A 14,587-nucleotide genomic window follows, 5' to 3' on the forward strand; every position below is an offset into this window, starting at 1 on the left:
TCATTATATATTATTATTATTTCTTTTGTCTTATTAAAGAGGGGTTGCTACTCCTCAATTACGTATTAATTTTGTTATTCTATGAGAGCAGGGGTGTGATTCCCCTATTTATTTATTTATTTATTTATTTATTTGTGAGGGGTGTGATTCCTCCATTACATTTTAATTATTTTTTTTTGCTATGAAAAGAGGGATGTGATTCCCCTAATTCGCATAGATTTTCCAAGTAAAATTTAAAAAAATTTGGCAAATAATGTTTATCTATATAATTTGTTATTATTTGATAAATAACCCAAATTCTTAATTAATAGAAAATATTAATATTTGGGCCAAGTCTCATTATTTGGGAACTCTAAAGGATGATAAGGTTGTTGATGAAATGATGAACAATCAGCTTTATAGGGTAACAAAGTCATGTGTCGTGTAATACAAACATATGATTTGTTTTGATAGTTTTTAAAATTTATGGGTATAAATCATATTTCTTAAAAAGGTTAAATATATTTTCCAACTAGTGTGGGTCTATGGCCAAACACAGTTGAATTTCACTCAAATAATATTACCTAAAATATTTGAAAATCTATGATCAAACACTAGCTAAAAATGTCACGTCTCGATCAAGATGAAGTGAGAAGACACTTAAATTTGATCCTGAAGAAAGAATACACATTGATAAATAAATATAGCCCCACGATATGAGATGAGATGAAGTGAGAAGACGTATTCACAAAGGTCTTGCTAAGCGGTTGTTTCTGAGTTTCCTTAAACTATACCATCAGCCATAGGTTTGCTACAAATAACTGATAAGGGAGAATTTCATAACACTAAAACATCTTTACACTACTCCAGGAGGAAATGATCAAAACCTTTTTCATTAACAGTCACTTAAACTTGGCCTAAGCAAACTAGCACAAGAAACTTAGATGTCTCTTTAATCAAAATCCAAAACAAAATCATGGATAACTATCGATGATTTCAAGTAGCGTGAAGAACAAGCTAGTTCCCCCCCTAAGGATAGTGTGAAGTGTGAACAACACAGTCCTTTTCCATGGAAATGAAGGTGCAAACAGCAAACACAAAGAACAATCTCTTGCATGGACGATACTTAAACACACCTCTATTGGTTACATAGCTTATCACAGTCTACGTGATCATCCTCTGCTGAAGAGAACTAACTTCTAACTTAATATAAGGATCCCCTTCTTTATCTCTCATGTTGCTGTACTCCATTAGTTGGGTTGAAAGGCTACATGCTGCAGACAATTAAAAAGAAAGAGAAGGAATATTGCCTAAGTAGTCTACTAGTGCCATAACTTGGGCAATCGGAACAACCAAGTTAAAATAAGTTTCATACACGTCAATAGGTGAAAAATGGATAGTAATTAGTAGGTATTAAAACATATTATCATAAATAACCTAGCCAAGAAGTTCACCAAATTGTACTTACCTTAATTTGTGTTCTGTTGTATGTATAAGTTATGTGAACTAATCCATCGCTAGCTTGGATAACAGCTGGATAAGAGAACTCGCCTACAGGTTCCTCGAGTGTGACAACATCATGCCACGAGTCTCCATCATCTTCTGAGAGTGCTACCTTGAGCACACCCCTAGAAATGGTATTGTACGCAAGCAAAAGACGTCCATCTTTCAGCTTAACCCCATCAATCCCTGCTTATGAAATATCATATAATTCATAACTATGTCGGAATGAATAACTGCTCCTCATATGTTCCTGTAAAGTCATATTACTAATGTTCACATATATAGTTTCATAAAGGCATAATACATAAACAGACACCCAAATTTGGCCTCAGTCGGCAAGTAAGAACTCCAACTTTGAGAGTGCACGTCTAGACACGCCAACTTCGTCTCAACCGGCAACTATACACTCCAACTCATTCCCTCTATGTCTTGTGGATACCCCATGGTGACGTGACACAAAATTTAGAGGTGTCTAGATGATCAATTATATAAGTTGAAGTGTTCAACTGATAGTTGAGGTGTCTGCATGTGCATACTAAAATTTGGAGTGTTTAGTTGTCGGTTGAAGCAAAGTTAAAGTATCTATATATTATGCCTTTCAGCAAACATGTAAGTTTGGTCACCTATAAAAATGTCTTGTAGCTAAGGAGAGCAACAAACCGAGTTTGTAACCATTGTAGTATAGATACATAATTTCAAACAACCTAAAGCTGAACTGTACTTTCTTAAATCGTTACCTGAGTTAGGATTGGGCAATTCAGTAGGCTTTGCATAACTCCAAGTATAACCACCATCATGGGACTCCGACATGCAGATTTTATTGATGCCAGAGAATGATCTTAGAAGAATACGCAATGTCCCATTTGCAGTCTGATAAGGAACGGGTTGAATCACACTAAGAGGGTTATTCTCGATATATATTGGACCATACTTTCTCCACGTCCTACCTGAATCAGTAGTCATCTGTAGTAAAGAAATGTATGCATATCTTTAGTTCATTCCGAGCACACTATGAATGGATATTTTTAGCGTTTTACTCAACTATTTAGTACAACCTCCATCCATGCTCCCCAAGAGTTCCAACTCTCCACCGATGATCCACATAGCAAAGAACCACTTTCCAGCATGATAGGCTAATGAAAATAAGTGAAAATCTTATTTTTAACTTATCAGATATGTTACATCTAAGATAGCATGGAATTTGTAGTACTGAATTGTTCATATTCATGCCTTGTTTTTTATTGGCCCCAATATACCAGGAGGAAGTTGTTCTCTTTCCGTCCAAGTAACACCACCATCATAAGACCTCTTCAAGCACCCGCTCCATCTAATGTACAAAACCATCAGCAAGTATCGGGAGCACGAAGTTATTGTCCTGATTATACTGCATAATTGTCTTTGTTTCTTGTCCTGATTAAGTTATCGTCTAAAACAAGATTTAAGAATTATAAAATTTAGAAAAGTTCAGCCAAATAATTTTTTGAATTTAGGAATGCTAACTAGGTCATCTAATTTGGCTGACAGAAAATGAAATTGGAAGTAGGCCTTGCTATTCAGCTTTTGAGAAATCGCAAATTTAGGTAAGCTGACAAACTGGATAACGCTCTAAAGTTAGAGAACCTTGCATAAGCAATGAAGTGGGATCACTCAGAAAACAACATATTAGTGCATTAAGGGGTGAAATGACAGAAGTAACTAAATGATATCAGAAACTAATGAATGACAGAGTATACATGTTCAACAAGATGTTGAGAAGTATTGATAGTATAGTGTTTAATTAGTGATGTCCGCGATAAGAGGCAAGTTTGAACATAATCCCATGGACGTGGTAAATAACAATTGTATTCAACAAAGTAGTAAAGATAGTATTGATGTAAATTCAGCAATGAATTGTGATGTAACTCGATTAGTATGCGTAACCAAGGAATTATCATCATCTTAGAATGCATCTAGCTTACCATTATTGCATGAAACGAGAAGTCAACACACTTGAAGATAATATTAAAATTTTCTCGATTATTCTATAATTAATTTAATACATAGTCGAGATGTAAGGAAATACAATTAAGACTTACAAAACTACTTATATTACTATTAGACTTTATGCGCAAAACACAGCTTTGTATGAAATGCAACACCTATGGCTTTATGCACAAAACAGAGCCTAGAAATGTGAATAACTTCATCTTGATATAGAATTTTAATTTGAGAATTCATGTCTACTAATTTGATTTTCCGCTAACACTTGTAATATTTCATGGCATCATAATATCAAAAAGTTATCTCAGTTCTTCAAGTTTCACTATAATGATGGAACGTAAGTACCATGACACATCCTTTTAGTTTTCTACTGAGATGCTGAAAATGTTTCACAGATACAAGTCTATATATGCTTGTGAATGTACTCCCAAATTGTATCCTTCTTTTAATAAGTTAGTGTTGCGCACAGTACCACGTCGCGTCATTCTATGAAATATTAAAAGCTTAAACAATCTTATGGATGTCTATGTCTGATCAGATATCTACATAATATGATTTAGCCACTAGATAAAAAAGAAGAAGGAAGCCTGAATATACTTACTTCTGTACCTCTTGCCCGATTTTATAGAATAAGAGTATTTCACTGGAAGGAAGCTTAAACAGTACAGGATTCCACATTGGAACATTAAATTGCTCATCGACAATAACAGGAGCAGTCCAATGGCCATCCTGCTCAAAATGTTCCATGTTTTCAGTTTCATTTTCCCATAAAGATTAAAAAAGATAAGTCGTATGGAGCTTGGCGTATGAATAAGTTTGTAATGCTATTTAGGAAAGGTCAATTGTATGTTCTGAAAATGACTTAGCTGATATAAACGAATTATCAACTCAAATCAGTAATTGGTTTGAAACTAAAAAAGCAAACAGTATCTGATACGAAGGAAACACAATAAACCACCAATAAGTTAGAGAACTCAAGCTATAAGTTGTACAGGATGTGATTACCTTAAAAGTTTGTACCCAAATTTTCACATCAGGAGCTCCCTCTACTGTACCACCGAAATAAGCAACCAAGAAATGATCCTTATTCACCTTTATAAGAACCAAATCAATCGCAATCTCAATACATCAGTAAATGAAAAACTAAATCAGCTATATTCTGTCATCTAGCTAATCACTGATCCACGACTAAAATTTATCACAACCTCAACAATAGTCGAAGCATGACAATTACTGAACGGAGCTGAATTTGCTGCAAAAGTGAACTCCTCAACCAATGGATCCCATGTCTGATTGCTACTCTTCATTTTGACAATCGTTGTGGTACTTGTTAGTACTCTCCTTTCCTCACTACATTAAATTGACCAAACAGAATTAAGGTAATTTCGAATAAGCACATATATTTAAATTGAAGGGTGGAAAAAGAAAATAAATACTATAGAGACAATAGTAAAAAAACACAGCTTAAGTATCACTTTTTACTTATGTTTCCTACCTGAACTATCACCAACTATTTATCGAAACGCATCTCGAAACGAGCTAATTATTTGCATTTTCTACCTCAAAAAAGTTATGCTTCAAGTGTGTGATTTTTTACCATTATCTCATAATTAAAGGAGCTAATTTTTCAAAGGATTAAAAAACTGAATTTAGCAACCGACTGATTTTGTAGCTAAACAGCAAAATATGTGACTAACCCTAGATTTCCATTAGCTACTACTGAAATAGCTATGTACTAATTCCAATTTTTTTAAGTACCAAACGCAGAAAAAATCAAAATAAACAAAATTAATAGTGATAATTGAATGAGCTATATTCAATTTTAAAAAGAATATACGTATACCGTGCACGCAGGTACAAGCTAGAAATAACCAACTTATTTAGGGTCTTCAACACGTTCTTAAGCCCAGAAAAAGAACACTTAAAGTGAGAAAAATTGAAAAAGGAAACCCAAAAAATGAAAAGAAACAACAATGTAATCAACACAAAATTTGAAGATTTAGAGCAGTTAGCCATGAAATGGAACTCAAGTACATACAAAAATCTCAAATTCAGCATTTCAGCTCAACAAATGAGTACATATTAATAGCTACAGAGCATAATTTTGCAGATACGACAAGAAATTAGGTAGCAATGGGAGAAGAAAAGTACCTGCAGTCGAAAAATGGCGAGAGATGGTTGTGGGGTTCACCAGTATAGTTCAAAAATTTGGACATTATTCTACTAATTTTATTTTTTTTTTTTCTTTTGGAAACAACCTGATTTCACAAAATATATTACTATGAAATAATTACATATTGTTTATTGATAAATAATTTTGTACCAACTTTCAAATTAGATATACTAGTACGTACATATATTTTTTTTTAATATCAAATACATTTTTAAATAAAAATAAATAGGAAGATAAGTGATCTAGAGAGGAAATTGAAAAAATAAATATAATATATGTGAATCGGGCTTGATTGATAAATAAATGTGGCACAGAAAATGTAGTGTGTGTATCAAGCTTGGAATTTTTGCAATACCTTAACCATTAGATTAATCTTGCAACATCTAAATCTCTTTTTATTTCATTTTGTGTGATGTAGTTTGACTCAAAAATAAAGGAAATCTTTTAAAATTTATGGTCTAAAATGAATTATTGAACTTTATATGACTACAAACCGTTACTTAATATAAAAATGTGTTCTTTTTTTCAAAACGAACTAAAAAAAAATTACAACATATAACTTGACACCACTTGAATAAGGGTGGGTCCACCGCTAATTATTAGGGTTTCTCTTGTGAGAAGAAAAAATGAATCATTAGGGATGATGCATGATTGTGTATCAATTGGGGGGAAATTTCACTATCCATGCATGGAGGATATGTTGATAAGGCTAAAAGGTAAACTACACGCAAAAACAAAGTTAAAAGAGAGTATATATACTTTCTTTCGAACAAAAAGAATGGTCCAGATTTGACTTAATACAGAATTTAAGAAAATAAAAAAGATTTTTGAATCTTATGATTTTAAATTAAAGTTATATCAAATATACAAAATTGTTATTTAATTTTGTATCTTAAACATATTACGTGGAAAGGTGAAATTAAAATATTACTACAAAAAAAGTCATTCCTTTTTAAATTGACTAAAAAGAATGGAAGTCATTGTTTTTAAACAGGGAGTAGAATTTTTAGTTCAAATCTCGTACCCACAAAGATTTGTCAAACTATTTCCTATATTAAACTAATGCTGATTATTTATTCAAATGATGAAATTCATGAAATATGTCATTTAATTTAGCTTTAACTCACATTTATGTCTTTTATCTTTGGCTATAAATATGTATAAAGTTAAATAAATAGATATGCATATTATACGTTACATTTTACATGACAATTTGCATCATACGTGGTGTCCTACATGTATTATGTCACATAGGACTCATTTGTCTACTTGTTACAACTTTATACAAAATTAAATGTCTACTTGTGTACCCCAAAGTTGGAGGGTATAAATGTAAAATAAAGTCAAGTTAATTGACACATCAATGTATTATACCAAAACAAGTTTTTGGGCCAAATTCTATTTTTTGGGATCTTTTAAAGTTAAATCCAATTTTTTATATTTACCCCATCATTTATATATATTTTGTTTATGACCTGTTTGTTGTTATTAAAATCTCAAGTTTATAATGATATTGTTCCGTAGAACTTGTGAAAAGTAATGTATATATATATAGTATATAAAAATCGAATGTTTATTGGTTTTTCACCTAGTGTTTGTTATTCACATTGGAGCTTGATTAAATACGCTCAGATTCGCGCTTAGAAGTTTCACAATGGGGTAAGACACTCCCTAACACAGGTGACTTCATACCCAAGAAGATTCAAACCTGAGACCTCTTGATTAAAGATAAAGGACTATTTACCACTCCATCATTGACTCAACCGGTGAAAATGAGCTGTTTGATCACGGAAGCTTAGATCAGTAAAAAGTGCACCTTGAATCACAAGCTCCATGGGTTCTTCTATCTATAAAAAATAATAATAACTCCATTGCAATCCCAACCTCTATTTATTGATCATACTATATGTAATGTCCATTGATTGGAAGAATCCACAAGGAATCCCTTAACCTTTTGATGATTCCAACTACTTTTTGTGGTTAAAGAAAAATTAAAATTTGAGGAATAGGAACTTGATTCATCCATTATCCTCCTCTACTTTCCAATATAACCAACCATTTATTGCACCTTTTTTTCTTCCCCTTGTAAAAAAAATCAACTCATTATCATTTAATATTTTACAACATTTTGTTCTCTCTCCATGAACAAATTTTTGCGCTAACAAAGGCGACTGTTTAAGTTATATGCATTGACAGTATAAATATGGCGGACGAGGATGAAGCTTTGGAAAATAAGACGGTATTAGTTCGAAGTGGTTCACACATGTATGATGAATTGAGGAGTTTTAGGACGTGGTTTAAGTGGATGTGTGTGGATCAATCGAACCCTTCGTCTGCTTGTTTGTCTTGGTTTGTATTTAGTTTGCTAACTTTTGTTGTGCCATGGCTGTCTCATTATCTACTGGCTTGTAGCGAGTGCGATGCTGATCATAGTAGGACTTATGACTGTGTTACTCAGCTGTCGATGAGCAGCGTTGCTGCTCTGTCGTTCATCTGTCTTTCGAGGTTCAATAAGAAATATGGACTTCGGAGGTTCTTGTTCCTGGATAAACTTTGTGATGAGAGTGAGACTGTTAGAAACTGCTACACACAACAGCTCAATGTATGTATTTTTTTTCCCCTCTTCCTCTCAGCAATCTCTCTCTCTCGTGCACGATTTCATAGTTTGTTTTTAAAGATGTTCTGTTCCTTTAACTCTGTTTCTTTCTGAGTTTTTCAATTTCATATGGTAAATGATGTGTTTAATATGAATGATTTGGAGTTGATTTAGTTTGATAGTAAAAGACAAGCGAGGCGTGCTCGGGTGGTTGAGTACCTATTACAATCAACCGATTAGATTGAGGGTTCGAGTCATGCTGGTAGGTATGTAGATCCTCCTGATAGGATCTATGGAGAAAAGAAGAAGTTGGATATATAGTAGTAAAGGTTTTTCCTTTAATGATCAGATGGTCGAAATTCGATTTTTCTCTAGTATGACTTCATGCAGGGCCGTCTCGGCCATAAGGCCACTAAAGCAATCGCTTGTTTGGCGCCCCTACTTTCTGTCAGAGATGTGTGTTTGTATTGTTAAGAAAATTTCATGTACTGAAAAGTTTGAAAATAATTTTTCGAATAGAAAATATAATTGAGAAATTGAATATTGTTTGGTTGATTATAGTGTCTTTTCGAGATTCTTTTGTGGCTAGTTTATCGTCGTATCCTTTTTAATTTCGTATGTGGCTATCTATTTTGTTGTCTAGCTCATTTATATTTTGACTATTATCATGAACCAACAATATTGTGTTTTTATACTTACTTTTCTTTATTCTCCTCTTTACTATTTTAAATTCTTTCATTATTGAATATTTTTAAGTCTCTCAAATCTTCAAACATTCTACATTATGTGATATCTATTGTTGTGTGTTATAAAAAGATCAATTTTGTTTTTGGTGTCTTATTCAAAGATCAAGCACTAAAACTAATCAACACTATTTTAATATTATTTATTAACTTATCAAACTCATCGCTACACTATTTTAATATCATCATATTTTAAAATTTTTGAATCCTGTTTTATTGTTTCAACTTTATATTATATAATTTTCATTGAAATTTTACATCATTTGCATTCTTAGTTCATAATGTCTACATATATCCCCTCTCCAGACCTCCTTTGCAGGATCACACTATATATATATATATATATATATATATATATATATATTATAATTATTCAATTTATATTATCAACTAAAAAACATAGGCCTCTTTATAATGTTTGGAATTAGACCCCCAAACATGTTGAGACAGTCCTGAAGAGTCGAGAGTTCCATTCATAAATGTAGATTGAATAGTTACTCCATGATTGATAAACTAAGAACAGCTAAATCTACACCACGTTCTGGAATTTCATTGGATATGTCGTTGTTGTATGTTCGGAGATGCCTGAAATTATGTTTGTTCAAATCAGTGGACATGGTATGTTGATTCTTGTTTTGTACTAGCAATAACTGCTATGTGCATTTCAACAACATGACGTAAAACTATATTCTCTCCTCTTATTAATATGCAGAGATCGACGAAGATCCTATTCATTTTTGTCCTTCCATGTTTTGTTGCTGAAAGCACATACAAGATTTGGTGGTACAGCTCAGGTGGAAGCGGAATCCCGTTCTTGGGCAATGTCATCGCCTGCATTCTGGAGCTGAGCTCGTGGTTCTACAGAACGGTCGTGTTCTTCTTAGTTTGTGTCCTTTTCCGCTTGATATGTTACCTTCAGATTCTCCGACTACAGGATTTCGCTCAAGTACTCTTCCATGTGGATTCTGATGTTGAATCTGTGTTGAGAGAACACCTCAGGATCAGGAGGCATTTGAGAATTATTAGCCATAGGTTCCGCGTATTCATCTTGTGGGCATTGATATTTATCACAGCAAGTCTATTTGCCTCCCTACTACTGACTACACGCCCAAATGCAGATCTACGTGTCTATAAGAGTGGTGAACTTGCGGTAATGCATTCTCGTGATCTCATTAACTAGCGTTCCTTATTTGTTATTGCTTCTAAGTTATGATCATCTTTTTATTTGGTCTAAAATTTTGTAAGTTATTACAACGTTGGATAGAAGTCTAATATTTATCTATAAGTTGGTTGGGAAAATATATGAGCAAATATTAGACGATAATTTGCGGTCCTTGGACCAAGATATGAGCAAATATATGAAAATGCATACACATAATCACACTTACTTTGAACTCTAAATTATGAATTCGCCTCTGTCTATTTGTGGAACTAAATATTTTGGTCCTTTATACATGCAGCTGTGTTCCGTCAGCCTTCTTGCTGGACTGATGATACTGTTGCGGAGTGCAACAAGAATTACTCACAAGGCACAATCAGTGACATGCCTCGCTGCAAAATGGCATGCCTGCGCGACAATAGACTCGTATCATTGGGCTGAGACTGAGTCTCCTCCAGCAGCTCATCAAGTAGATTGCAACAATGGTTATAACGGATCATCTGATGCAGAGGATGTTGGAGATGAAGAGGATGAACTGGATAATACAAAGTTTGTCCCCTCGTATGCCTATAGTACAATCTCGTTCCAAAAAAGACAGGCTCTAGGTATGCTCATATCACTTAGCCCTCCGTTTTAAATGACATTTTGGTACATACATATATTTAGTTTAAGACCAGAAGATCCCAAAATCTATTTTACTTTCTTAAACTTCGTGTCAAATCAAACTAGACAAACAAACTGAAACGGAAGTAGTACTATATGAATAATTTATGCACTCACAATATAAAGATTTAGGTAACAATTACTTCTTGTGATTGTAGGTCACTATGATATGATAATTCTAAACTAAAAAATCTTTACAATATCAATGCATATAAGTTAAACTCATATATGAATGCATAATTGGTTTGAACAGACTAATGATCACTTATATTAATATATGGATGGTGTTGCAGTGACATATTTTGAGAATAATCGAGCAGGAGTTACGATATATGGTTTCATGTTAGACAGAACTTCTCTTCACACCATTTTCGGAATAGAGCTGACACTGATGCTCTGGTTGCTTGGTAAAACCGTTGGCGTTTCTTGAATTATTAATTTGCTGTGTATTTATGTCGTCGCTCATTGAAATTGTATAGTATAAGACATGTAGTATGGATCCATGATATGGTTGTACTTGTATGGTTCCTTGGACACTGTTAAATTGATGAAAATTTTCTTCTTGCTTATGATAAATTTCCATGAATAATTTTATGGATTTATTGTTAGTTTTCTTTTTTGCTTTTGTTTATGCTCTCTTGTCTTACAACATTTGGAAAAAGCTTTTAGAATTCACTACTATAAGCACCTATATGTGAGGAACAAAATTGATGGACAACCATATTTATTATTATAAATTTTCACATATAGCCACTAAAAAATAGTCTAATTACTCTCCATAGCTATAATTTGATAATTACAATTTGTAGCTACATGTTATAGGGAGGAGAGAGGCGAGCGAGACTGGGAGAGAGAGAGGCAAGAGAGGGCAAAAAGTGGGAGAGGTGAATTGTATATGTATATTGGTTAGATAATTGTATATTATACATATGTATTTGTATATATGGCAAGCGAGATTGGGAGAGAGAGGAGAGAGGCGAGCGTGATTGGGAGAGAAGAGAGAGGCGAGCGAGAGAAGCTAGAGAGTGGGAGAGAGGTGAATTGTATATGTATATTGGTTAGATAATTGTATATTATACATATGTATTTGTATATATGGCAAGCGAGATTGGGAGAGAGAGGAGAGAGGCGAGCGTGATTGGGAGAGAAGAGAGAGGCGAGCGAGAGAAGCTAGAGAGTGGGAGAGAGGTGAATTGTATATGTATATTGGTTAGATAATTGTATATTATACATATGCATTTGTATACAAAGCAAGCGAGATTGAGAGAGATAGGAGAGAGGCGAGCGAGAGTGGGAGAGAGAGGAGAGAGGGTAGAGAGTGGGAGAGAGGTGAATTGTATATGTATATTGATCAGATAATTGTGTATTATACATATGTATTTGTGTATTCTGTCCAATTATACATATACAAATGTGGCTAATTATACAAACTCGGAGTCAGCTCACATAATTAATGTATAATGTTAGTCGTGAATGATAATAATAGCAAATTATAGCTATGATGAGTAATTAACTAGTATAAATTTGCTTAACTGCATAATTTTCCCTTTATTATTGTTGCTAATTATAATATAGTTGTAATCATATTATTGATGCAAAATAATTGCTCCAAAATCCTTTATTTCGTTTAGTGACATTCAACAATATGAGGAGATATCTCACTTGAGCCTAGTAAGGCAGAAGGATTTTGCAAAAACTTGTAGTTTGTATATGACATTGATCATCTTTAAATACATAAAGAGAAACAAAGATTGCTTAACCGTAGAAAGAAACTAAATAAAAAGAATTAGAAGATTACGAGTAATAAGGGATATTAACAAGATATGAAAGATCTAAATGATTGCAAAATCTGAAAGAAGGAAAGATGTCCCCAACCTTATATCAAAGGCGACTTTGATATGTCGGTGACGTAAAGCTAAATCGTAATGGAGGTCTTAAATTTGAATATATATATTTTTATGAAGTTTATTATAGTCAATTATTTATCTTTTTTGAGACATAGTATTCATAATTTGTCAAACTTCTTTTACTTATTTTTTTTATAAAAAGTTTTTATTTTCTATAAATAATATTCGATATTTTTAATTTTGTTTTACTTATAATCTATTTTTAAAAGATAAAATAAAAAATAAGACCCCTCAAATTTTGGGGCCTAAAGCAATTGATATTTTTTTTCAAAGCTGTAAAGCCGCCCCTGAGTTATATTTCCTTCTTAGATTTATATTTTAAAATAAATCTAGGGAAAAGGGTCTGATATACCCCTCAACTTTGTCATTTGGAGCTGATATACCCCTCGTTATAAAAGTGGCTCATATATGCCCTTACCGTTATACAAACGGCTCACATATACCCCTGCCGTTACAAAATGGCTCGCATATACCCTTCATTTAACGGATTTTAAAAAATTAGTTTTAAATTTATATTTATTACTTCTAATTTTTTGAAAACAATTATTTAGGGGTATATATGATTCTTCTATCAAAGTTCAAGGTATATTTTAATTTTTTTCATANATCTAACTGAAATGAAAAAAAATATTTTTAATCTAATTTTATTATTTTTTTCTAAAAAATATAATCCCATATGAGTAAATTTAATCCTCATCAAACATTTTTTTTTTGACTTTTTTTTTGTCTCAGTGACTAATTTATAATTATTATTTTGATAATCAAATTTATTTATGTTTCACTAATATTCTTGTAAAACTTATTGTAGATGACCAAATTTTTTCTTCGAATATGAAATTAAATTACAACACAAAAAAAATAGTTTAAATTTTTTTCTTAAACTAAGTAATGAAAGAAAAAAACAATATAAGAATAAGAAACTCAAATAATTATAATTAAAAAAGTCAAAAAATAATTTATGTATGAAAAAATTAAAATATACCTTGAACTTTGATAGAATAATCATATATACCCCTAAATAATTTTTTTTTAAAAATTAGAAGTGATAAATATAAATTTAAAACTAATTTTTTAACTTCCGTTAAATGAAGGGTATATGTGAGTCATTTTGAAACGGCAGGGGTATATGTGAGCCGTTTGTATAACGGTAAGGGCATATATGAGCCACTTTTATAACGAGGGGTATATCAGCTCCAAATGACAAAGTTGAGGGGTATATCAGACCCTTTTCCCCTTTTTTTCATTTCCGTTAGAGGAAAAGGGTATATGTGAGCCATTTGTTTACAAGTAGGGGTATATATGAGCCACTTTCATAACAAGGGGTATATCAGCTCTAAATGACAAAGTTGAGGGGTATATCAGACCCTTTTCCCATAAATCTAAAATATAAAGTGAAAATTCTCTCAAACTATTCTTTTATCTTTTACATTTGTTTTCTTCTTTCTTTATTCTCCAACAAAATTGATAACAAGAATCAGGTTAGGTGAGCACCGACAAATCAAGAGCAATATTCAGTGTCCTAATTCCAAAAAAAATGGCACACAACAAAGCTGATTGCTGGACTTAATAGAAGGATGAACAACAACATGTCAATTTCACTAAGCAACAACAAGATGAGGATAATTTGTTCATGGTTGACTCCTCAATAGATGTTGGTTACGATGACGTATGGATCTTTGATAGTGATTGCTTCAACTACACGTTGGACAAAAGGTCACTGTTCAAAGAACTTGATGAATCGAAAAAGTCAAAAATTTATCTTGAAAATGACAAGACAATAACAGTCGATGGAAAAAGCACAATCACTCAAAAAACTTCTCATGGTAATATCAAAATTTTATTATTAATTTAATACGTGACTTAACTTTAATACTGTTATAAACA

General features: G+C 32.5%; 2 protein-coding genes across 5 annotated transcripts; one reads left to right on the forward strand and one right to left on the reverse strand.

Moving 5' to 3' along the window:
• Nucleotides 1-730: 730 nt before the first annotated feature.
• Nucleotides 731-5,767, reverse strand: LOC107005378. Of its 4 annotated transcripts, none has more exons than XM_015203959.2 (9): nt 5,614-5,767; nt 4,668-4,812; nt 4,468-4,554; nt 4,064-4,191; nt 2,713-2,809; nt 2,538-2,615; nt 2,220-2,445; nt 1,448-1,668; nt 731-1,253 (listed from the first exon to the last, which is right to left on the reverse strand). In XM_015203959.2, exons 1-9 carry the CDS (start codon nt 5,676-5,678, stop codon nt 1,230-1,232), a joined length of 1,071 nt encoding a protein of 356 aa, XP_015059445.1. In that variant the 5' UTR covers nt 5,679-5,767; the 3' UTR covers nt 731-1,229. The 4 variants fall into 4 exon arrangements, with proteins under 4 accessions (XP_015059445.1, XP_015059447.1, XP_015059444.1 ...); XM_015203961.2 differs by lacking the exon at nt 5,614-5,767 and adding an exon at nt 5,501-5,594; XM_015203958.2 differs by lacking the exon at nt 5,614-5,767 and adding an exon at nt 5,306-5,557.
• A 1,775-nt stretch (nt 5,768-7,542) lies between these two features.
• On the forward strand, nt 7,543-11,372 carry LOC107005472. Its single transcript, XM_015204071.2, has 4 exons — nt 7,543-8,237; nt 9,687-10,124; nt 10,435-10,738; nt 11,090-11,372. Exons 1-4 carry the CDS (start codon nt 7,839-7,841, stop codon nt 11,224-11,226), a joined length of 1,278 nt encoding a protein of 425 aa, XP_015059557.1. The 5' UTR covers nt 7,543-7,838; the 3' UTR covers nt 11,227-11,372.
• Nucleotides 11,373-14,587: the final 3,215 nt, after the last annotated feature.

This window comes from Solanum pennellii, chromosome 12 (genome assembly GCF_001406875.1).
Source record: "Solanum pennellii chromosome 12, SPENNV200".
Lineage (NCBI taxonomy): Eukaryota > Viridiplantae > Streptophyta > Magnoliopsida > Solanales > Solanaceae > Solanum > Solanum pennellii.

Coding starts and splice junctions, on each gene's coding strand:
- LOC107005378 (XM_015203958.2), bottom strand. CDS start 5,520: ATGCTGAATTTGAGATTTTTGTATGTACTTGAGTTCCATTTCATGGCT. Junction 4,192..4,467: donor TTTGGGTACAAACTTTTAAG/GTAATCACATCC, acceptor CATTTTGAGCAG/GATGGCCATTGGACTGCTCC. Junction 1,669..2,219: donor ATTGCCCAATCCTAACTCAG/GTAACGATTTAA, acceptor TTTCATAAGCAG/GGATTGATGGGGTTAAGCTG.
- LOC107005472 (XM_015204071.2), top strand. CDS start 7,839: ATGGCGGACGAGGATGAAGCTTTGGAAAATAAGACGGTATTAGTTCGA. Junction 10,125..10,434: donor ATAAGAGTGGTGAACTTGCG/GTAATGCATTCT, acceptor TTATACATGCAG/CTGTGTTCCGTCAGCCTTCT. Junction 10,739..11,089: donor CCAAAAAAGACAGGCTCTAG/GTATGCTCATAT, acceptor ATGGTGTTGCAG/TGACATATTTTGAGAATAAT.